The sequence below is a fragment of the Hemicordylus capensis genome, chromosome 2 (assembly GCF_027244095.1).
Source record: "Hemicordylus capensis ecotype Gifberg chromosome 2, rHemCap1.1.pri, whole genome shotgun sequence".
In the NCBI taxonomy this organism is placed as follows: Eukaryota; Metazoa; Chordata; class Lepidosauria; order Squamata; family Cordylidae; genus Hemicordylus; species Hemicordylus capensis.
In genome coordinates, this window is record NC_069658.1 from 138,666,424 (window position 1) to 138,690,230 (window position 23,807).

General features: G+C 44.9%; 1 protein-coding gene across 3 annotated transcripts in view; it reads right to left on the reverse strand.

Annotated features, from left to right (window-relative positions):
* Positions 1 to 23,807, reverse strand: part of FSD1L (fibronectin type III and SPRY domain containing 1 like) — a 64,754-nt gene that overhangs the window by 5,082 nt on the left and 35,865 nt on the right. The window contains exons 7-13 of one of the 3 annotated variants that reach the window (XM_053299257.1): positions 22,597 to 22,806; positions 21,680 to 21,778; positions 16,930 to 17,059; positions 15,210 to 15,242; positions 13,181 to 13,281; positions 12,763 to 13,014; positions 8,792 to 8,880 (exon numbers count right to left, since the gene is read on the reverse strand). In XM_053299257.1, coding sequence (XP_053155232.1) covers positions 8,792 to 8,880; positions 12,763 to 13,014; positions 13,181 to 13,281; positions 15,210 to 15,242; positions 16,930 to 17,059; positions 21,680 to 21,778; positions 22,597 to 22,806 — 914 coding nt within the window. The remainder of the gene's footprint in view (positions 1 to 8,791; positions 8,881 to 12,762; positions 13,015 to 13,180; positions 13,282 to 15,209; positions 15,243 to 16,929; positions 17,060 to 21,679; positions 21,779 to 22,596; positions 22,807 to 23,807) is intronic. The other 2 variants (XM_053299259.1, XM_053299258.1) reach the window with 2 other exon arrangements.

Sequence of the window (23,807 nt, forward strand, 5' to 3'; positions counted from 1 at the left end):
CACAGCCCATTTGAAGGCCTATGCTGTGGCAATACGTGCAGCAAGGAAGCTATTTTATTCAGCATGTAATGCATCTGCAAGTTCTCGTCCAGCAGAGCTTTTCCAGATTCTCAGGGGTTTAACTCAAACCCCTTCTGAGTCAAATCTGTTTCCAGAAACAATGTATCACTGTGACGCATTCAATGAGTTATTTGCAGATAAAACTTCTCACATTTGGAATGATCTGGACTCCAGTATTTCCACAGGGCCAGTTAGGAGGGTAACCAGCAATCCCTCTTGTGAGATTAGATCGGATCAGTTTCAGTTTGTGGTTCCTGAGGATGTGGACAAGCTGTTTGGAGCAGTAAGACCTACCACCTGTTCTATGAATCCTTGCACAACATGGCTGATTTCATCTTGCAGGGAGGCTGTTGGAGCTGGCCTAGCTGATGTCATTAATACCTAATGGAGGGAGGGCAGGATGCCATCTTGTCTAAAGAAGGTGGTGGTTAGACCCCTTAATAAGCCCACTCTGGACTTGGTTGGATAAAATGACAAGAAGGTGGTGGCTGACCAGTTCCAAGCAGTCTTGTACAAAATGGATCTATTCTAGACCCATTTCAAACTGGTTTTAGAGCAGGCTATGGAATTGAAATGACCTTGGTCAGCCTGATAGATGACCTTTAACAGATAATTGAAAGAGGAAGTGTGACTCTGCTGATTCTTTGGGATCTCTTAGCAAATTTCGATTCCATCAGCCATGGTATCATTCTGGGTCACCTAAGGGATTTGAGGATAGGAGGCACCATTTTACATTCCTATGTCTCAAGTAGATTTCAGGTGGTGGTGCTTGGTGACAATTGCTCTTCAAAACGGGAGCTGCTATATGGAGTCCCTCAGGGCTCCAGTCTGTCACCAATGCTTTTAAATATATCTAGATGAAACCACTGATTCAGGTCATCAGGGGATTTGGTGCTGGGTGTTAACATGCTGATGACACTGAAATATATTTCTCCTTGTCATAAGGAATTTAGGGACATTCAGTCCCTAAATGCCTGCCTACAGGCTCTAATAGGCAGGATGAGGGACAACAAATTGAAGCTGAATCCAAGCAAGATGGAGGTGCTGGGGGTCGTAACCTGCAAGACAGGATAGAAAAACAGGTTGCTCACCTGTAACTGATGATCTGGAAGAGATCCATCGACATCCATAAGAATGGGTTCTGCGCCTGCGCAGAGACCACGCAGTAGCCATGCCTCAGCTTGTCGAGGCATCCAAGCCCCGCCCCCACGCTGTGCGCGTGCTATTTAAGGGCTGGCTGGACGCCATCTTCCTCAGTTCTTGGACGACCGCCGATCTAAGGACGACCATCCGGAGTACAGGTGAGTTCATCGAAAGAGCCATAGGTACGGATGACAGGTAAGGCCACACAACCATATGCAGACTAGATTAAGCCCTACTGCAGAGGGGAGGTTAGGGAGGGTCTTATGGATGTCAACGGATCTCTTCCAGATCATCAGTTACAGGTGAGCAACCTGTTTATCTGGGTCAAGATCCGTCAAGATCCATAAGAATGGGTGTTTAGCCAGCTCCTCAAGGAGGAGGGTACAGTAGAGGCTATTGCAACACCCTTTTAAGGACGCTCCTCCCAAAACTAGCCTCTGCAGCACAGCATACATCCAGAGCGTAGTACTTCACGAAGGGTATCTCTGAGGACCAGGTTGCTGCCTTGCAAATGTCCTTGAAAGAAATCCCCAAAAGGTGTGCGGCCGGTGAAGCGTAGGCACGAGTTGAGTGGGCCTTGATGGCTTCAGGTGGAATCTTGCCTTGTAAGCAATAGGTAAGTTTGATGAGCTCGACTAGCCAAGATGATAGGCGCTGTAGGGAGAGGTTAGTGCCCTTCTTGGGGCCCTTGTAGGCTATGAACAGTCGAGGAGTAGAGCGAAAATCCTTTGTCCTGTTAAGGTAGTATAACAAGGCCCTTTGAACGTCTAGAGCGTGCATCGCGCGTTCCAATGCGGTTGAGGGATCTCTAAAAAAGGTGGGGAGGACAATATCCTGGTTTAGATGGAAGTCCGACACCACCTTGGGCAGGAATGAAGAGTCAAGATGCATCAGGACTTTATCTGGGAAAAACCTGGTGTAAGGCGGATCAATTCTCAATGCAGTGAGTTCGCTCACCCTTCTGGCTGTAGTTATGGCCACCAAAAATGCCGTTTTCAAGGAGACAAGTTTCAAGGAGGCCGAAGCCATAGGCTCGGAGGGGCCTTCTGTGAGCGATGAGAGAACCAGGGAGATGCTCCATGGCTGTACAGGAGTTCTGACGGGTGGAAAAACATTCGACAGACCTTTGAGGAATGCCTTGCTTTGTGGGTGTGAGAACAAGGTCTTCCCTTCGCAGCCCGGATGTTTTGATGAAAGGGCGGCCAGATGCACCCTCAAGGAGACATTAGAGAGGCCTTGAGACTTCAGGGAAGTGCGATATAGCAAGACATCACAAATGGAAGCACGTCTGGGTAGGAAGCCACACGTTCTGGCATAGAGCCGGAATTTGCACCATTTACTGGCATAGTTACGTCTGGTGGATGGCTTACGTTGGTTAAGGAGGATGTGATCTAACGTCCGATTCTCCAGGCGGTGAGACGGAGAATCTGTACGTCTGGATTCAGGACTTGACCGTCGTCTTGGGACAAGAGGTCTGGAACCTGAGGGAGATGAGAGAATAGACCGTTTGAGTACCTGAGGAAACCAGGGTTGGCAGGGCCACCATGGTGTCACCAGAATCCCTGACGTGGGGGTGGCTAGCAACCGGGCAACCACTCGCTTGAGTAGCGGATGCGGGGGGAACATGTATGGCCTTTCCTGCGTCCAATCCAGTTGAAAGGCATCCCCCAGTGACCGGGGATCGTGTCCTGCTCTGGAGCAGAAGTGGATACATTTTGTGTTCCGAGTAGTCGCAAAGAGATCTATGGTCGGTTGCAGCCAGCGGTGAAACAGGACGGCGATGCAGTCCATCTTCAGAGACCATTCGTGGTGACGCTCCTCGAGGAACACTTGGCTGAGGTCGTCCGCTAGGACGTTGTGCAGACCCTTGATGTGAATCGCTTGGGGGGAGATCCGGTGCTGGATACACCAATGCCACAGTTGAACACTTAGGGCACACAAGCTGCGTGACACTGTACCCCCCTGGCGGTTTATGTATGCCAGAGCTGTTGTGTTGTCGATTTGAACTTGCACCACTTGGTCCTGGAGCAGGGGTAGAAAGGCCTGAAGAGCCTGAAACGTAGCTAAGAGCTCTAGAAAGTTGATATGAAGTTGGGACTGAGCTCGGGTCCATCGACCTTGCGCCTGATGATTGTTGCAGTGTGCCCCCCAACCCATGAGGGACGCATCTGTCATCAGCCATACTGTGGGAGTCGGTGTTTTGAATGGCACGCCACTCAAGAGTTGACTCGGGTTAGCCCACCAAGCCAATGAGCGGAGGACTTGCGGGGGCAACTCGAATACCCTCTTTGGGTAATCCAGATGAGGACAGAAGACGGACAGGAACCAAAGTTTGAGCTTTCGAAGTTTCAACCGTGTAAACGGGACCACTGCTGAACACGATGCCATCAGGCCCAGGAGACGTTGTATGAGGTGGGCCGGCTGCTTGGGTTGTCTCTGGAAGAGGGATACTAGTGCTTGGATGGCCAGGAAGCGGTCCTGCGGTAAGTATGCTCTTTGAGCAACAGTGTCCAAAACTGCTCCGATGAATGCAAGTCGCTGAGACGGTTCTAGGTGGGACTTCTTCCAATTTACTTCGAGCCCGAGGTCTTGGAGAAGTGATAGTACATACTGGATCTGAGAAAGCAACTCTCTTTTGTTGCCAGAAGACAGAAGCCAGTCGTCCAGGTACGGGTAAACAGCCACTCCCCTGGTCCTGAGATGGGCAATCACGACAGTCATACACTTGGTAAAGACTCGGGGAGCGGTGCACAGTCCGAATGGCAATACTGTGTACTGGTACACTTGATCTCCTACTGCGAAGCGGAGGAATTTCCTGTGACCGTCTCTGATGTTGATGTGAAAATAGGCGTCTTTCAGATCCAGAGTTGCAAGCCATCGCTCACCCTGAAGGAGAGGGAGGATCTCTTGCAACCCCATTATTCGAAATTTTCTTACTTTCACAAACGTGTTCAGTTGGCGGAGATCCATAATGGGGCGGAGGCTGCCATCCTTCTTCGGAATTTGGAAATAGCGGGAGTAGAAGCCCTCCCGCCGGTATGCCCACGGAACCCGGGTGATGGCACCCTTTCGCAGCAGTTCCTGTACCTCCTCCAGAAGAGTTTCCGAGGGAGGAGTGATTTTCATCCCCTTGTAACTCGGAGGGGTCCTGAACTCTATCGCGTAGCCTGTTGATATGATCTTCAGGACCCACAGATCTGATGTTATATTGTGCCACGCAGGGACATGGCTCGCCAGCTTGGTGATGTTGCATGGCGAAGGTGGTGAGGCCCCTGCTGGCGGGGATGGGGAGTGGGGAGGTGTCCGTGGGCTGTCCAAATTCTCAAAGACGCTTCTGGGCGTCAAGTGATTTAGGTTTCTGGGACTGGGTGTACTTGCCCTTGTTTGCGTAAGTGTGTTTTCCATAGGAAGAGTATGACTTCCTGAAGTCACGCCGGTCCTGTTGGCAATATGAAGGACGTTGCCTTCCAGCAAGGAAGCGAGATCTATAGTTGTTAGAGGAGGTCGAGGACGATGCTGTGAAGGTCCTGGCAGTAAACTTTGATTTCTTCAGCTGCTCCATAGTCATGTCCGTAGTCTCAGTGAAGAGGCCAGTGCCGTCAAAAGCTAGGCCTTCAATCTTGTCTTTCATGTCAGTTTGCAGGCTGGTGGAGTGCAGCCAGGCATGACGTCAAAGCATTACCGCTGCTGTGAGAGATCGAGACTCTGATTCGGCGAGATGTTTGGCGATGCTGAGCTGCTGCCATGTCAAGTCTGACGACTTTTCAAGAGTCTGGTCGAACCTCTTTTTGAAGTCTTCCAAAGGCAGAGAGAGCAGATCAGTATGAAGAGACTCCCAAATGCCATGTGAGTATTTTGCGGTACATGCGGCATAGTTGGCAACTTTTATAGAAAGGCATGAAGTTGAATAAATCTTTCTGCCTAATAAGTCCAGTTTTCTGCCTTCTTTTTCAGGAGGAGTGGAGTAACGTCGCCCCGTTTTAGAGGCGGCGGCACAATCCACTACGAGAGAGTTCGGTGCAGGATGTTTCAGAAGGTAAGTGTTATCCGTATCCTGTATGCGATACAAACTCTCCAGCCTCTTACTCGTGGGTGTAGAGGTGTGAAGGACTTCCCATGCACACTTCACTGCTCTAGAAATTACTGGGAGCATGGAAAGCACCACTGGTTGTGTCGGTTGGGCTTTTGACATGAAGTTATACACTGGGTCGTCGATTGTGGAAAGATTAGAACGGATGTCGAGGCCTAGAGCCTCTGCCATGGCCCGGACATGTCTATGGTACGACCGCATCTCTTCATTCGGAGAGACATATGTCGATGGCGGGATGTCCGCAGGCGGGTCGACATCGTCTTCGACATCGGACTCGAAATCCGATGAGCCATAGTGGTCAGATTCGGAGCGCGACGGAGAGATGAGAGGGGCTGTCTGCGTGTCCGTGGTCGCAGTGCGAGGAATTCGGATGGAGTGTGTTTTGGTCCCCGTTGAGCGGAGCTGAGGGGACTTCGTCTGGGTGGCTTGTGGCACGGAGCGAATTCGTGGAGTCTGAGAAGCTGTAGTCACAAAAGTAGGTAAACTCAGAGGCAAGGCGGCAATCGATACCGATTGAAGCAGTTTCCATGGTCTCAGCTGATCATCCGCGTACGGGGCAGCTGGAGAAGCAGTATGTGCATCGTCCGCGGAGGAGGCCATCGCCCGTTGGTGGACGAAGCCACAAGAATGCCAAGATGAACAGTCCTGGAGGTGGACAGCAGCAAGAGTGGTGTCTGGAGGTACGACGGGCGTGTTCGGGTCAATCGTAGGCGCTGGAAAGCCCGTGAACGTCGACGGCATCGGAGTGGTAGTAGCAGAGTCGAACATCGATAGAGTCTGCTCCACCGAGGGATCCACCGTCGAAGCTGCCGCGCTGGGAGATGCTTGGGTGTCGACATCGGCAGCGTGAAATGGACGGCTAGGAGACACAGCGGTCAAAATCGAGACTTGAGGAGTGTGGAGACTCGATGCCGATGGCCCAGGCTGTCGAGTGTGAGGAGAAGCAGGGGCAGACGAGGACACTGGCATCGGTGCTGGAGAGAGCGATCTAGCCCTCTGTATCGAGCGGATCAGTAAGGATGAGACAGCCATCGACAGCACGTTCGGGAATGAGACCATTGCCGGAGAAGTGGGCGAAGGCCTGAGTGCCTGAGACGCAGTCGGGGCGACGGGGTGTCCGTGAGGTCGACCGTCTTCTGGCACTTAGGTGGCACTGGAGATCCTGGAGAAGGGTTGCCGTGCTTAGCTTTACGATGCTTGGAAGACGAGTGCCCCAAGCGGTGTTTAAGCAGCTGTGGGGCGTGCATCGATGTAGACGCAGACGTTGAAGCCTGAGCGGTCGGTATCGAGATCGAGGTCAGAGCCTTGGACGGCCGTGACCAACGCAGGGTTGACATCGAGGGAGATCCCATCGACTTCGGTGGTGGCGACTTAGGAGCGGCAGCCAACGAATGCGGGTGGCTAGCCGCTGAAGGGCTCAAGACATCGTCGTAGATCGCTGCCCTCAGGCATAGCGCCCTATTTTTACGAGTTTGTTTGGAGAACGATAAGCATATTCGGCAGGTGGAAACATTATGCTGTTCTCCCAAACAGAGCAGGCAAAGCTCATGTAGGTCCTTAGAGGGGAGTTTGGCGTTACAGCCCTCACACCTCTTAAAGGACTTTTTTTCCTCAGTCATGATGGGGCACGCGAGCAAGAAGTCAGGGCCGGGTCGGGTCGGAGAAACGCCAGAAGAGACCGGGAAGCCAGAAAAAATGGGTCGAAACAATGTACCGGAGAACGTCAGCCAGTCCGAAGTCATACACAGGTAATTCAGTCCGGTTTTTTAAGTTTTTTTAGATGAACTCACAGAGAAAGGAAGAATCCGACAGGAGGCGGCAGACAGAAGTCAACATGCTGAGGCGGTCGGAAAAGAACTGAGGAAGATGGCGTCCAGCCAGCCCTTAAATAGCACGCGCACAGCGTGGGGGCGGCGCTTGGACGCCTCGACAAGCTGAGGCATGGCTACAGCGTGGTCTCTGCGCAGGCGCAGAACCCATTCTTATGGATCTCGACCCAGATCTTCCTGTTCTGGATGTGGTTATACTCCCCCAGAAAGAACAAGTTCCCAGCTTGGGAGCATTCATGGAGCCAGGTCTCACCCTGGTGCCTCAGGCTGAGGCCGTGGCCAGGGGCATTTCCCCCCCAGCTGTGATTGTTTCAACAACTTCACCCATTTGAGGAGAATGACCTGAAAACAGTGGTGCACCAGTTGGTAACCTCCAGTTTGGACTACTGCAATACACTCTATGTAGGGCTGCCTTTCTATGTAATTTGGCAACTTCAGTTAGTTCAAAGTGTGGCAACCAGATTGGTCTCTGGGGTAACCTGAAGAGACCACATTATGCCTGTTCTTAAACAGTTGCACTGGCTGCTGATATGTTTCCAGGCAAAGTACAAAATGCCAGTTACATGCTCCCCATGGATATGAGGGGATTATTTTCCTTGGAGGCCTTCAGGAGAGCCTTAAAGACCCACCTTTTTAGCATGGCTTTTAATGATATTTAAATTTAATATTAATTTTAATCTGATTTTAAATTGTTTTTGATTTTAATAGTTACGTATTTTTGATTTTCATGTAAACCACCCTGAATCACTTTAGGAAGGGTGATATATAAAAGAATAAAATAAAAAATAAATGTTGCAGAGATGTGGAGTAACATATTAGGCATCCACAACCAAAATATTCCCTCCAGGAATATGCATTAGTGGCCTGGGCAAATCAGTTCTCCCCCTACCCCCATTTTCCTCCCACCTCTCTTTGTCTTCTGGAAATTTAACTTACAAACTAATGGGTTTTTTGGTGTCTCCAGGCAACCTCCCAAATAGTCACCTTGTCTGTGGCCCTGTTTCACTGTCCAGCCAATGGGCATGCAACCACTATGTTCAGTATTAGAAAGGATTGAAATGAAGGGGCATGCTCCAAATCCTAGGCATTTTGAAAAGCCACAGCTTCAGAACTACATTAGTTATATCATTTGGAGAGATGGCTGTTGAAATCGCCCATTTGTTTTACCTTTTCTAATCTAGTTTACTGCAGCTCCTGTTCAAGTTTATTTTATACGATCAGGGTTGTATATACATAGAGCTAGCTATAAAATTATGTGCCCAGGGAATCCAACTTACATTGTCTGCATAGATATGCAAATTGTGTAGAGCTAGAAGCTTGCCTTCTAAAGATCTCAAGAATCCGAGTTCTGAATCTATGACCATATCCTGTGCTTTCTTTTTGCATTCCCACAGAACCATGGATGTATGCACAGAGAGCTCTGCAGTTATTCAAATGGCTTTTCCAGATATAAACAGCTCCTATCTACTATGTATATATGCTTCCAAATGTGACAATGGTATGCCGAGTACTTGACAACAGCCACAACATCTGTAGCATTAAGTCTTTCTATAGATGCCTACCTTACAATCACATACTTCACAAATTTGTATTGTTACAAGAGTAGCCTTAATATAGGAAATAGCCCTTTAAGCAGAACATATACAATACTGGTTAAGCAGGTACTTACCATGAAGCCTGGTAGCAGTGGCTGAGTAAATTTTGTTTTAAAGTTGTACAATAACTGCTTTGAGCTTGCGTTATAGAAAGAAAGCTGACCTGAAAAGAGAAAACCAAGTTACTACTTCCAATAGTAAATTTCAGTTTACGCGTAATATTCACCTTTTCATAAATAGAAGTTATCCACTGTCTGGACTTTATACTTGGGAAATAAGATTGAAGCCATGGAAGAGATATTTGATGAGTGTCACCATGCAATAAGAAATATTGTGAAGAAAAATCTTGTTGCTAGAATCATGTAAAGCAGAGCAAAGCAAGAACCCAGGAAAGAACTAATTCTCCAAAACATGTAATGCTGGTACAAACAAGAAGTCTAGTCCAACACTTTGCCTCCAGAAGTAGCTGGCCAGATGGCCCTGAAGTTTATGGGCACAGCAGACTAAGTGCCAACCCCTATTTAACCCCATCAGAGACAATACTGCCTATAAGTATGGAGATTCCATCTTTTGACAAGCAATTCCAATAGCTGCCTTTTCTTTGTCCCGAGCCTTCAGTTTCATTGAGTAACCCTTAATATGAAAATCGGCTCATGATGGTCTGACCTACTACCAATATAGTACACAGGAACCAACACCAGGTAGGGATGTGTGGAATGGTTTTGAGCTCGAAACAAAACAACTCTCTAAATAAAGGGCCTCTTTTGAGCTCAGAATGAAATAACTGTTTCAATCGAAACGTTTCGAGCACTATTTTCGAGGCCTGCTTTTCCCTTGCTGATTGGTTTACTGGCACTGGCTTCCGATTGGCTTGCAATCTCCTTGCCTTTTGGTTGGCTTGTTAGCATACAAATCAACTGTGCCCCCATTGGCTGGGGGAGTAGGCAGCACAAAAGAAGGGAATTCAAAATTTATTCCAAGAGACTGGGAGGCAGAGAGCCCTTAAAGTGTGCCTCTCTTGAAGAGGATACATCAGGATGGAAGGAAGGTTTGATTCTGTGGTTCTCTCAGCACTGAGTAGAATATCCTGTGCTGTTGCTACTTTAAATATCTAGTTTGACAAAGGCAGAACTTGGGTGCCTTCCTTCCTTGAGCTGTGTGTTTGGTTAGCTTGTGAGATGGTGTGGTGAGAAATGGACAGTGGCAGGTAGGTAGGTAGGTAGGTGTAGGTGTGTGAAATATCTCTTGGCAATTGCTGTAATGAGCTGCATGTCTGGCCTTGAGACCAACCTTTGCTTCACTCACTGCTCAGCAATCTGCATTGCAAGGTGTACTCATTCACAATGTGGCCAAAGTTGCTCTAGTTGAGCTTATGGCTACGCTTGCTGCTAAGGGTGTGTGCTGCTATGGCAGTTGTTGCAATGCTTGGAAGCAATGCAACGGGTCAGTTGTGTGTGAGAGAGCAGCCTGTGCCAATGATGTTACTGCAACGCAGGTATTGTGGCTGGCAGTGAAATCTGGATAAGTTATTCTTTTTTGGCCATTTCTGGTCTGTGTTTCAAGTGTGTGTTCTGTGTGGGGGGAACAAATTCCCTTTTACTGTGTTTCATGGCAAGGCTGCAAAATGCATTGCAAATTGTTACGGAAAACTCGTATGCACGAGAGCAGGTTGTTCTGGAAACTTGAGACACTGTTCCAACCCACAAAAGAAATGGGCAAGCAGGTAATTTTAAACAATTTTTTAACCTCCCCCCGCCAAAACCCCTATACGAGCCTATGGAGACGTTGGGGAAAGGATAAATATTTGTTAAAAATCATTCGCCCATTTCTTGTGTGGGTTGGGTGGTAGGTAGCACACACAATGCCATACCACCCAACCCACTTTGGTGTCCCTAGAAGCTACCCATGGGGAACAATTGGGTGTTTTGATTTTGCCCATTGTTCCCTAAGGCGGGAACACTCAAAACGTTGAGTTTGTTTTTTCAAAACAGCTGGCTTGACCATTTGCCAGCTCAAAACAAAAACACAACATCATATCTCATGCATATCTCAACTACTGGGAAATTGGAACTCCGGTGAGCCACTCCTTTGTCAATTTTATTGAGTTATATGGCATAAAAATATAACTCCTTATTATGGTATTTTCTGGTGGAAAGGCTGCAACGGTGTAAATGGCGCACCACTGAAAAAATGGCACACCATTGGAAAATAGTTGAAATTTTTTACAATCACATTGGAAATGTCACATCAGCATAAGTGCTACAGCTAAAGCACCAAGTACACCACCCCCTTTCCATTTCCCATGGAGCACTATTTGCACTCCACATGGGGGCATTTTGGCCCCTTGCTCTCTCCCCCACCCCCAAAGGTGTTTACTCAGGTGAGGGTGGTCAGGTTGGGCCTGCAATAAGGCCATGGCCATATTTAGCGGCCGGTGCAGGCAGCACCTTTAAGTGGAAGTTAGAAGGTGCTTACCTCCCTGTATCACCAGCCCTGAAAACAATTCCCAGCAGTTGTAGAGAATTGTCTCCGCCACTCAGCTGGGTTGCGCACTGCTTGGAAGAGTGGCTGCAGCTGAGTGGCAGAGCTGATCCCCTGTGGCTGCTGGGAAGAGCCAATTCTCCGCCCCTGCTGGGAATTGCTTTCAGGGCCAGTGATACAGGGAGGTAAGCTCCTTCTAACTTCCACTTAAAGGTGCCTCCCGCCAACCCCACTGGCTGCAAAATATAGCTATGGCCTCACCATGGACCCAACCTGACCATCCCCGCCCAAGTAAACACCTTCAGGGGATAGCAAGGGGCTAAAATGCCCCCATGTAGAGTGCAAACGGCGCTCCATGGGAAATGGAAAGCGGGGGGGGGGCATGCAAACCCAACTGTGCTGTCACTGCTCCTCCCCTACTGCCTCTGTTCCTTCCAAGCCCTCTTGGCCACGTGGAGCCTATTGTTGGTCAGAGGGTCCTACTGTGCTGCTGCAGTGCCTCCTTTCCTTGCCCCTCAATTCTGGCGTAAAAGCTGCATCAGCATAAACGCCGCAGGTGCCTTAAAGTAACTTAACATATGTGTTGCGGCATTTCCACCAGAAAAATATGGTAGTTGTCATCCAGGTTGTACAGATTATTTTTATCTTGATTATCTTTTAACTGACCAGAATGACTTTTTAAAGTATAATGTGGCTAAATTTGTTTAACCGCCAATGTGTCAGGAGCTCACCAAGAACTCAATCTAGATTATCTATGTTGATGTTTAACTATTGTATTACAACCACAATGGTTTATGGGCTTCTGTATGTATTATTCTTGTACCTGTAGGTGACTAATCATTGAAAACCCCTAAATCAATCACTATTTTTATTCTGGTTGTATAATAGGAAAACCTGGTTTGATTTTAATTCTCTACCATCCATTTGAGGCAAAATACTGTTTAAGGGTGTCTAGGGCTTGTTTAACAGCATTTAAATCCACCCTAAGTTACATCTTAGTACATTTAACGGCTTTATTTTCCCTCCTTCCATTGTCACAGAATTGTTATTCTTTTCTTCCTAGCAAATAGTCACTGTATCAGTGGAATGATTTATTATGAAACATGTATAGCTGGTGTGAGGAGTAAATTTACAGTTACTCAAAGGGTTAATACTTGGGAAAACCAAGCCAATGCTTCCAAGGCCAAATCTTAACAAAATGGAGCCACAGAGGCGGAAATCTGGCTTGAAGGTGACAGATGTTCAATCCTTCCCCCTCTGGTGATTTTTCCCTGCTAAAAAAAAGTTCAGCAGGGATAAGAATGAAGGGATGATTTTCCACAGCTCTTTTCTGTTGAACACACTCAGCACCACATGCAATTTGGCTGTCATATCCTGTTGAAACAAAGCTTTACAGAACATGTAGAAGATGGCTGAAAAATGCTCCAGACTATCCTCCTCACGCACAATGGTATCATTGCTCCAAAGCCAGACTTCAAATTAACCGAGAATTAGAATTTCCAAAGATTTCACACAGCATGTTATTTCACTTCTCTCATTAATAGTTTTGAAGAGTCAACGTTACCTCCATCAAAGTCACAGTAGACGCCTATCCTGTCTGGAACCATGACATCAAGTGCTTTTGCTTTATTATTGTGTTTGGCTGCAAATGTAGTCTGGAGCCAATTATTGACATGTACACACCAGCTTGTATTGGTCTTCCCCAGCTGATCGAACTTCCCCAAATTTTTATATGCTACTCCAACACTGTAGGATTTGCAATCCTTCTGGGCTTTGACTTCCCAATAGTGCTGTCCACTTTCAATAGTAGTATCTCCTGTAACAAGACACAAATGTCTCAACATTCCAAGTAACACTTGGTTGTCCCAAGGTTACGGTTACACGCAAACTATGGATTCCATTTGCCAGCAAAAGGCCTCAACCTTTTGGTACAGTGTACGACAGCATGATTAATCTTTTCTGAAAGCTTAACAAAATCTTACCTAACACTGTGTATGATTCTCCAGTAAACCTGTCTCTGCTGCCCCTAATCAAAGGAGAGCGTGAGCTAACTGATGACCGCTTTGGAGATGGAGTACCACTTCTGTAAGACAAGAAACCAAAGTGTTGGCACTGCGCTACAATATATAAGCAACAGCAGTAAATTAGTCTGAATACAGATAGAAAAGCTGCACAGAAGCACATATAGTCATGCATGGCTCTCATGCCATTAGATGGGCCTGTTCAACCAGCCATTCTGAAGTCTAAATATTCAACACAGATAGTCATGCTCAGAAAAGGATACCAATACAGGAGATAAGCTATACTGCGACAAGAACAGAAGTACTACAAAGAAGCTAGTATTACAGGAGATTGAGGGGCATATGTTCAGGGCCAGGATAAGTGAAAATGAATATTGAGTGTAATTCTGAAAAAAGTATCCTTTAATATAAGAGTCTAATAGGCATTTTTGTAAGACATAAGATGAGTTCTTTAAAATCAGACTGAGATCCCCAATCCCAATATTACATCAGCAGAGCTCCCTGCAATGCTGATGTCACATCTTGTAAAATCTTATAGTTTTTGGCACTGTACTGACTGAAATCAATTTGCCTCATCCTAGTCATTATCTGGTGGACTGTATCTTAGGTGTTTTAATTGGATTGGTTTGTAAATCATCAAATGCCTATGGCAAAAAATTCATAAATATTCAATATAACATCTGAAGCTTATTCATAAATAACATTAACATCTCATTTTACTGTTCTCAGAATGAAGTCCTATTGTGGGTCTTGAAACTATCCAACAGCACAACAAAGTGATTTGACCAAACAAAATGTTTAACTCAGTTGGAACACTTACTTACCAAAAGAAGAAAATAAATAAATAAGTGAAAGCATGAAAAGACAGCAGAGCCAAGAAATTAAAGCAGATAATTCAGGGGAAAGGAAGCATACATGTAACAGCATTTGATTCTATTCTAAGTACACAGTAGTTATGAAGCCTGCTATCTTCTGGTTTCTACCCTAAAAGCGGTCTTAGGTTTACTGCCAGGTTATATAGAAAAGTAGCATGGTCATTAGACACTACATTTGGCATAAGAAAAGGTACAGACTCAGATTAACATTTTCCTTCCCTATCTAGAGGTTATCAACACAAATGCCGACATGCTATTTTTCAGGTAAGTGCTCCAAGGTTCCCTTCACCAAAAAGATGGCCTTTGCATTCAATAGCCTTTACTAGTATACATGCACACAATAGCATTCATTACTTTCTACTTGGTACATCTGAAGTCATATCTCCTGCATGAATGAATACAAGTGAAATTATCAGTAACTGCATTGTTACACAGTACTATCATATATACCCTCATTTGATTTGATGAGCCACCATAGTAGTACCAGTGCCATTTCTGCAATGCTGTCTGTGTCCATGTAATGCAACTCAGAATAATGGTTCTTTAGACAACACACATTCATTTTGAGAGGAAATGACTCTTTTCTGCCTAGTGTAGAAATCAGTGTATTAGATTTATTAGAGATCAGATTGATGGCAAAGATGAAGGGCAGAATCTGCCTAAATAAGTTGCTTCTAAGAGCCTATATTTTATTTATATTTATTATCGATTATAGATAAGAGTTCTACAAATATCTGAATCTGCATTACATGGTGAAGCCAGAAGTGGTAAATTAGTCCCATTGTTACAGATGATATGGCACACCTCTTACAATGTGTTCACAGCTATCAGCATTAACAGCTATTTAAGTACCTTTTTGTATTTTCTACATTTAGATTTAGTGTTTTAATTTTGTAAACAGTTAAAAGTTTTATACCGTCTTGCATGCTTTGCAGATAGGTAGTTTAAGAGTTAATGCAACAGAAGGTGGCAGGTAGCTGTATAACACAACTTGTCTACTGGTAAAGGCTATTGGATTAAATCATGCCAATTCTAGAGAGCAAGAATTGAAAGGAGAAACACTGAAGAGTAAGCTGGAGACTAAACCCTAAGGCTAGGAAGAGGCATGTTATCACCTTGTATTGTTCTTCAGAAGGGTGATCTGGCCACTGTCAGACAAAAATACGTAGTTAAAAGCTACTTGTTGGCTACACACTTACCACTTAAAAGAAAATAAGATTAATAGTCGTAGAACTACTTCACAACTATTTCCTTGCTGGCAAACCTAGACACTGCATGCTATTCAGTCTTAAGAGCCACTTGCTTATGAATTATTACCAATATAGTTTTATAGAACAATATCTGAAAACAGATTTCTAATCCATGAGATAAGATTTGTTTGAATTTGACAGGTTTCACTCTTCACTCAGTTTACTATTTTTCGGCTTTTTTTTTTTTTTTTAACCACACAGTTGTGGAGCAGGGAGGCTAAGACAACTACACAGATCAGAACTCCACAATGCTGCCCAAGCTTGAAGCTTGCTGCCCAAGCTCTTCTCTCACACTATGTTTTCGTACTTAAACAAAAACCAGTCAAGTAATTTGATCTGTAGAAATAAAAATTGAGAGTGCCTCTTAGCAGCAAGTGCTAGGGATACATGTGCCCTGTTTGCTTATAGATGTAACTTCTGTTGGTGAAAGTATTCAGTTTGAATAACCAAGCTCTTTAGGCAGTTCTAAACTGCAAACCTACATTTTGGACAGTATAAAAATGTGTTAATTAATTAATTAACCATGTGAACAATGGCTGATATCCAGAGCTACCAAACAAATTTGCGCTAGCACAAGCAGCTAGTTTAGCTGTGTTAAATACAGAGATCTGCACACAAGTGCTCTTAAAACACAGTTCTGCAGTTCTGCAACCACAAGCACACCTGCAGCAGCACAACCCCAATGAGCAGCTAGCCATTTTTGCACTGCTTTGCAACATCCTCCCACAAGCACTCCATTGCTCTGGACATTAGCCAGTCCTCCTTTGACGTCCTCAGGTCAGATCAAACCTTGGTTAGCTGGAACTTGCTAAATCCTCATTTTAGACTGGGAGTGTACCTACAACAAAACTAAATTCTAGCATCTAAAGAGGTCTGCTGGAATATGAAAGCATGCTCAGTGCAACATGGACCACAGCAGTCACTCTCAAATGGTTTTAAACCTGTGGTGGGGGGTGTTTTCCCAGCATACGGATCTTTGATCCCTCACCCTCCATTAGTGGTTTGCCCAGCTGAAAAGCTTTCTGCTTTCTTCCTGAGGAGAACCATCTGTTTCACTGACTTGGGTAAAGAGAGAGACTTTTTTTTTTTAGTGGGGGGAGCATACCTACCCCTCCCCACATTCTGTAAGTGAGTTTTCTACTCCTTGGCCCCATTTTGGAATGTGACAAGTACAGAAGGTTGTAACACGAGTGTTCTCAACATCAAGACGAGTCTGACCGCTAGTACTACATCCCTTACTTCTCAGCAAAGTAGGAATAATTTTTAACCATGCAGCACCTAGAAAAACCTGAATTGTATCATAAGGTTGTATGTCATTTCCCCACAGAACAAGGAAAGCTCCCATTTATAATGCTATCAGTTTCAAGAGCTGCCTCAAAATGCTAGATTCAAGAATACGGAGTACCAAGGAGGTTCATTTACTTTTAATCCCTTCATCTTATTTATTTATTTATTAGATTTATATACCGCCCTTTCAAAATGGCTCATGTATGTAGACTTCCCGCCCAATGACCATAAAATCCCTTTAGTCATATTTTTAGACGAGACACTGACAAGAAACTTCTCAGAAGTTTGATCTCCTTACCTGCCTTTGTTCTCTTTTCCTTTTATTTTGTTTTCTTGGCCTTTGCCTCCTGTGGAATCCCACTCAACATAGGAATCTTCAACTTTCAAGTTAAGATGAGATGATGAGCCATCCAGACTGAACACAAGAGCTGATCCGAGACAAGATGCAGAACAGGCTTATTAATGACTTTTAACACAAAGTATGAAGGAAGCTAACAGCTCTTTAAACTGATTACCTAGATCCCAACTGAGTTTACTGCATGGAGCAACGTAGAGCTCTAAAGGCAGAACTTAAGACCAAGCAGTTACCTCACCTACACATTTTTCAGTTTTAACCTAGAAAAGAATATCTGTTCTTACTAAGTAATCAGACCTGTCAATTTGCTGTTAGAGCTCCTGGGTGTATTGCTAGCTAAAAGCTTCTTGAAGTTCTTATACATGGAAAAACCAAGGGTTCATTTGTTATTACAATGGAACCAAAGGCGGTGTTGTAACATTTACACAAGTATGTTAGTTTGTTCAGCAAAGCACTAGAAGGTAAGTTATGTACCAGCTTCCAATCTTTCACTGACAAAGCCACACATATTACATGGGAAGAACTTGGTAGTTTTAATTATACTTCCAATTAGTATTTAAACCAATTATCTAAATTTTATTGCTGCAGAATCTGAGTATCAGTGAGATAGGTGGTAACGCACAGAGGCCAGGAGTGGCCAACACAATAGACTCACTGGAATTTGTTTTTGTGCAAATTTAATCTTTGATACTGCCAACTAAGCAGAATAACTCAGCCCATGTTGCTGTGATCACCATCATTTTGGAGGCTTAACAATAGCTGTCATGCTAAACAGATTCTATTCAATCAAAACTGGTACTATTCAATCAAAACTGAATAGAATCTAAACAGATTCTATTCAATCAGAAATGGTACTTCAGACCAAACTCTGAAATTTTGCTAGGAAAGTTCAACAGGACATCTAAGTAAAGCATTGCTTGAAAAACTGTACCAAGCAAATAATCTAGCTTGAAAGAAACATAGTCAACACATCACAGCTTTTATGGGTATGCTGCAAGTGCTAACCTATCATTAAGAGAGAATAAGGCACAGTTATAAGATTGTTAAGAGACTGAAAAGCCATAACAAAGATTGGTGGCTATACTGTTAACTAACACCAAACCAATGCAAATTTCATGGCAGGTGCCAAGCTGCCAAGCTGTGCAATGAAGCCCCTTAAAATGTACTGCAGTAGTACTACTAACCTTAGAACTGATGATACAACCAATTATGAATGTACATCTGCAAGCTCAGTTGTCAGCAAGCCAAGTTCTTTTTAAATATAAAGCTGCTACTGGGATAGCTTCCTAGCACTTCATTTTTAGGTATATTCTGCTACTAGAATTATACTTTCAGTGCTTCATAGATACTATTAAATCAGAATCTTTTTGCATCCCTCTATATAGCAGCAATTTCTAACCACTGAAAGTATCACACACTTTCATTAACCCAAGTAAGTTTGGGAAAACTGATTTTCATACAGGAGAGTAAACTGATCTTCACATTCAATACAGGCTGGCATGAGTCATCACAAGCTGAAAAGCCATCAATGTTGGCTGAGAAACCACCCCTACCCGAGGGTCCTATTTTAACTTGAAAAGTGCTTTGCAGGTTACTCTGCCTCAATTACACCAAACATCTTTTTCAGATACAGGACTACATTTTCATTGCACATTAGAGTTCAGCATGTAAAAAAAATATCACTAAAAGTTATATGAAATACGAGTGAGCAATGCAGGGTCTGCAGGCCAAAGAACTTGCAGCCTCTTGACTGTATTGAAGAAATCCTCTGACTCTGACCCAGCTTGCCAAGGCAACACTTCTTACAGCACTTATGCCAGTTCAGTGGCACTGCTTTTTGAACATAGAATTAATATAGAATTTATAATATAAATTAACATAGAATCTATACATAGGTATAGAAATTGGATTAATAATAAAATAATAATAATAACAACATGGATAGTGTGCTTCAACACCACACACACTCCCAACCAACACTGGGCAAAACTGAATTTTAGGAACTTAAGCTCCACTCTTCAACTCTTACAAGAGAAAGCAGCATCTGTCACATGCCAACACTCTATTGATTTGGCTTTAGTGAAAGAGAGCAAGGTAGGTTAACTGGTCTCACTGCCTTGTATTGATTTTAACAGCAATTTTAAATATTATTTAGTCCAAGATGCTGGCAAAGAGTCTACAGGTGCTAACATCCAGGCGAGGTAAGTTGCCAAGACTACTCCTTGACTGTCAGAGGAGAGCTGGTCCTGTGGTAGCAAGCATTTGTCCCCTTAGCTAAGCAGGGTCTGCCCTGGTTGCATATGAAAGGGAGACTAGAAGTGTGAGCACTGTAAGATATTCTCCTCAGGGGAAGGAGCTGCTCTGGGAAGACCATCTAGGTTCCAAGTTCCCTCCCTGGCTTCTCCAAGATAGGGCTGAGAGAGATTCCTGCCTGCAACCTTGACAAAGCTGCTGCCAATCTGTGAAGTAGTGGTGTGCCCGAACCGGTCCGGCGGCCATTCCAAAGAATGGCTGAACTGCCGGACCGGTTCGGACTGGGCTGGTTCGGGTCCGGGTGGGGGGTATATCTTTAAGGGCGGGGAGGGCTTGCTTAGCCCTCCCGCCTCCTTGCCCCCGCCAGCGCCCGTATTTAACATTATAGGGGCGCTGGAAACCAGCCCCCCCCCCCGCCGCCGCCACCCGCCGCGAAATCACTCTTAAAAACATCCAGCCCTCCCTCCCTCCCAGCTAGCTGCCCGCCCGCCCCCCCACCCACCCACCCAGTCGCTCACCCGGTCGGTAGATACTAAGCGAGAGGAGCTCCGGCACAGAGCTCCTCTCGCTAGGAAGGCCTCCGGGAGAATGGTGGCTTGCGTGCGCGCGCATGCGCGCGCCGCAAACCACGCCGTTCTCCGGAGGCCCGGTCTACCCGCCGGGAAAGGGCCGGGTAGACCGGGCCTCCGATCGCTGGGTAGACCAGGCCTCCGATCGCCGGAGGCCCGGTCTACCCAGCGATCGGAGGCCTGGTCTACCCGGCCCTTTCCCGGCGGGTAGACCGGGCCTCCGGAGAACGGCGTGGTTTGCGGCGCGCGCATGCGCGCGCAAGCCACCATTCTCCCGGAGGCCTTCCTAGCGAGAGGAGCTCTGTGCCGGAGCTCCTCTCGCTTAGTATCTACCAACCGGGTGAGCGACTGGGTGGGTGGGTGGGGGGGCGGGCGGGCAGCTAGCTGGGAGGGAGGGAGGGCTGGATGTTTTTAAGAGTGATTTCGCGGCGGCGGCGGCGGGGGGGGGGCGGCTGGTTTCCAGCGCCCCTATAATGTTAAATACGGGCGCTGGCGGGGGCAAGGAGGCGGGAGGGCTAAGCAAGCCCTCCCCGCCCTAAAAACAAGGCCCCCCTTCGGTGCCGGTCCGGACTTCTCCGGACCGTGCACATCCCTACTGTGAAGACAATACTGAGCTAGATAGACCACAATGGTCTATCTCTATATATGGCAGCTTCCTATATACACATGCCACACCAAAGCAGCTACAGCCTTATGCTGCAAACATATGCCTCTCTAAATAGTTCTATGACTGAAGTGGTTGCACAGAATAACTACAGTGGTCCCTCTACTTACGAAATTAATCCATTCCGAATGCACATTTGTAAGTCAAAAAATTCGTAAGCCGAAAAGCAGTTTCCCATAGGAATGCATTGGGAACGGATTAATGCGTTCCGGAGCCTAGAAAAAAGACCCAGACCCCCAGTAAGGCTTGCAAACTGCACAGGAACATTTCTTTTCAAGAATAAACAGGCAGTAAACAGGCAGGCAAGTCAAGGAAACCGCATGTAAAATTTGTAAGTCGAGGAAACCCCATCTAAAAATTTGTAAGTCGAGGAAACCCCATCTAAAACCGGATCTAAAACTGCCGTTTGTAACTCGAAAAATACTTATGTCGAGTAGTTTGTAAGTCGAGGGACCACTGTATTTACATCCAATACTGAATTTGTAGTTTTTGATGCATTAGTGTTACACATTCCTATCAACTGTGCGCCACAATCACTTTTCTTACCCCCAGCATAGGGCTTTGAGATATAAGTGTTGCATTGTAAAATGGGAGAGGCAGAGATATTTTGCATGGTCAAGTGCCAACTCCAGCCCAGGGTGTTAAGAGTTTGTTAAGACTTTGTGCATATACAACCTTGAAATATCTGAAGGGCTGTCACACAGAAGAAAAAGTTGACATGTGCTCTGTTGCTCCTGAGGGCAGAGTTAGAATCAATAGATTGAAATTAAAAAGGAAGCAGATTTTAAGTACTGCGAGGCATTATGTGTTATTTGACAGTGCAAATGTCCGACTCATGCAGGTTTTCAAAGGGAGGATGTAAAGTCATCTGTCAGGAATATTCTAGCAGATGCGTAAACTGAGAAGACTCCTGATTATTGGTACATTTTCTGATGCCATGTTCAAAGTCATGAGTATTCTTCACACTACATTGTAACCTTTAAATGGTGAAACTATTCCTCCATTTCTTCACACCTGCTTGATTATATCTGTACGTCACCTTTCCTGCAAGGAACTTTGAGTGGCATCTGGACTTCTCAAAAAGCTATGGTATGTTAATCCAAGACTGCCACTTTCCCAAAAGCAACTCTGGGGGCTTCATGGAGATTTGAACCTGCATTTTCTATATTCAAGTCCCTACCACATGGTCTCAGTAATGTAGTTTTACCTTTGGTTTCTAAAGTCACTGCGTCAGAATAGTCCCCTGCCACTGCTTTGTTGCAAGCTCTGACACGGAAGTTCATGTACTTTGAATCAAACCTCAAACCTGAAAGAGACAGAGAAGCCTTCAGACACATTCTACCAGTATGATTAACAGCTTAGTAGCATGCAGGGGAAATAATATACATAATGATGATGATGATGATGATGATGATGATGTAGTAAGAGGATATACAGTTTCTTCTCCGTAAGTTTATATGTCTGAATCCAAGAGAAGTTATTTTTTATTGATTTTATCAATAGCATGTGATGCCAAGAAAGTTAAAGAGATATTTTATCATTCTAGAAGTGTAACTTCTATGGATGCATATACTGTTTGTGGTGAAATCCAACAAAAAAATATTGGGCAAAATTAACGTATTGCAGGATGGAACTGATACAGATTGCAGTTGTGTCTGGTTATCATTTTGCTTGTACCCAAAGACTGTGTTCAACTCAAGGACTGACATTTTATAATAAGTGTTTTAGTCTCCACAGGAGCTGAATAGGCTACACACTGAAAGCCACCTGGAAAACCTGAGTGACAGACTTAAGTTATGAAATATAGTAGTCATGGAAAAGTTATGACATATTAGAGAGGGATAAGTCAGTGGAGTAATTGAGAAAAAGTAATTAGCTTTCTTAATATACTGCTGTAGACCATATTCGTTTTTTCCACTTTAACTTGAAAATGATTTGGAAAATAAGGTTTGTTCTTCACAGGCAACTATCCCACTAAGTGTTTTTAGTTACAAAAGGCAAGAGAATGTTTAATTAGACTCGGTTTATAGTTTAGAAAAGGATTTCAAAAGCAGCTTGTTATATGCAGTTCATATTGGAGCTCAAAACAATCTGCAGGGAAGACAAAAAAAATTAAGAAGTTACCGGATAATGTATATTCAGTGCCCTTAATGTAGTCTACAGTTTCCCAGCACCTCTCATCCTTTACTCTGGGGAGCCCATCAAAATTGGTTTTTCTGTATTCTAGCACATAGTGATCAATTTTGTTGTCTTCTTCCGTCATTTGCCATGATATTGTTACAGAGTTGTCTGCTACCAGGCAGTCAGCTAGAACTATTTCTGGAGCTCTGGGAACTGTTGAAAGAAAATGAGAAACTTAAAATGCTGGTAAAACAGAATGACATCCAACCCTAATCTCCAACCATTTGGATCTCACCAACGGCACTGTGCACTTGAACACACGAGCATTGTGACAGAAACAGTGCACCAAGGAATGCAGCATTAGATTAACAACATGCCAGTTCTGAACTGCGAACATAACTCTGGTCATTGGTTTTGGAGAATTTTGCAGTTTATTAGTATTAGACAAAAGAACCCCTCTTTCAATATTAGGAAGTAAACATTGTGTTTAAGGGAACTTGCAGTTATTTTTAGCTGTACAGAGTTGAAACATACCCACAGTAAGTAAGGTTTTCAAAAAAAACCCTCAGTTATCTTAAGAGATTGAGATATTTGTGGAAATCAGTTTGCTAAAGTCTAATGTGACAGAATCACACTCTAATACGAGAGCATCTCCTTCCACCTATGCACTATACATTCTCAAGGCCCATCACTTTTGACTTGACATTGACACTCACCCACCACCCACAATCTTCCAAACATGCTAGCAAACTTTTGGGATGGGTATTGTCTCTGATTGCCCTGGCCTTTGGAGCAGGAAGAAGCAGCACGTCTGTCCCACAGATTCTGCTGGGTGTAAGGCTCAGCAGCGCGGCAACATGAGAGCCCTCCCTCTCCTAGCCCTGAGGTGGAGTTTCTCACAGCAAAGACCCACACTCTTAGTTTGTGGACATCTGTGCATTCTCTAAATTCTTGCACATTACACTGGGACAAGTACATTTAAGCCTTTCCAACACACACCTAAGTCAGATGAGTCTTTAAGCATAGCATGTGTCACTTTCACAAGCTGCATTTATTTGTAAAAGCAGCATAGAAAGGTCAAAATCCATGGCCTCCCCCCACCCCTTCCATTCAGGTTTAATGCATTCTTATTTTAAGAATCAAGCCACGCTTTAATACCTTTAGTTTATACAAAGCAGAGAATGGGTGACAGGGTAAAAGAGGGAAGAATATTC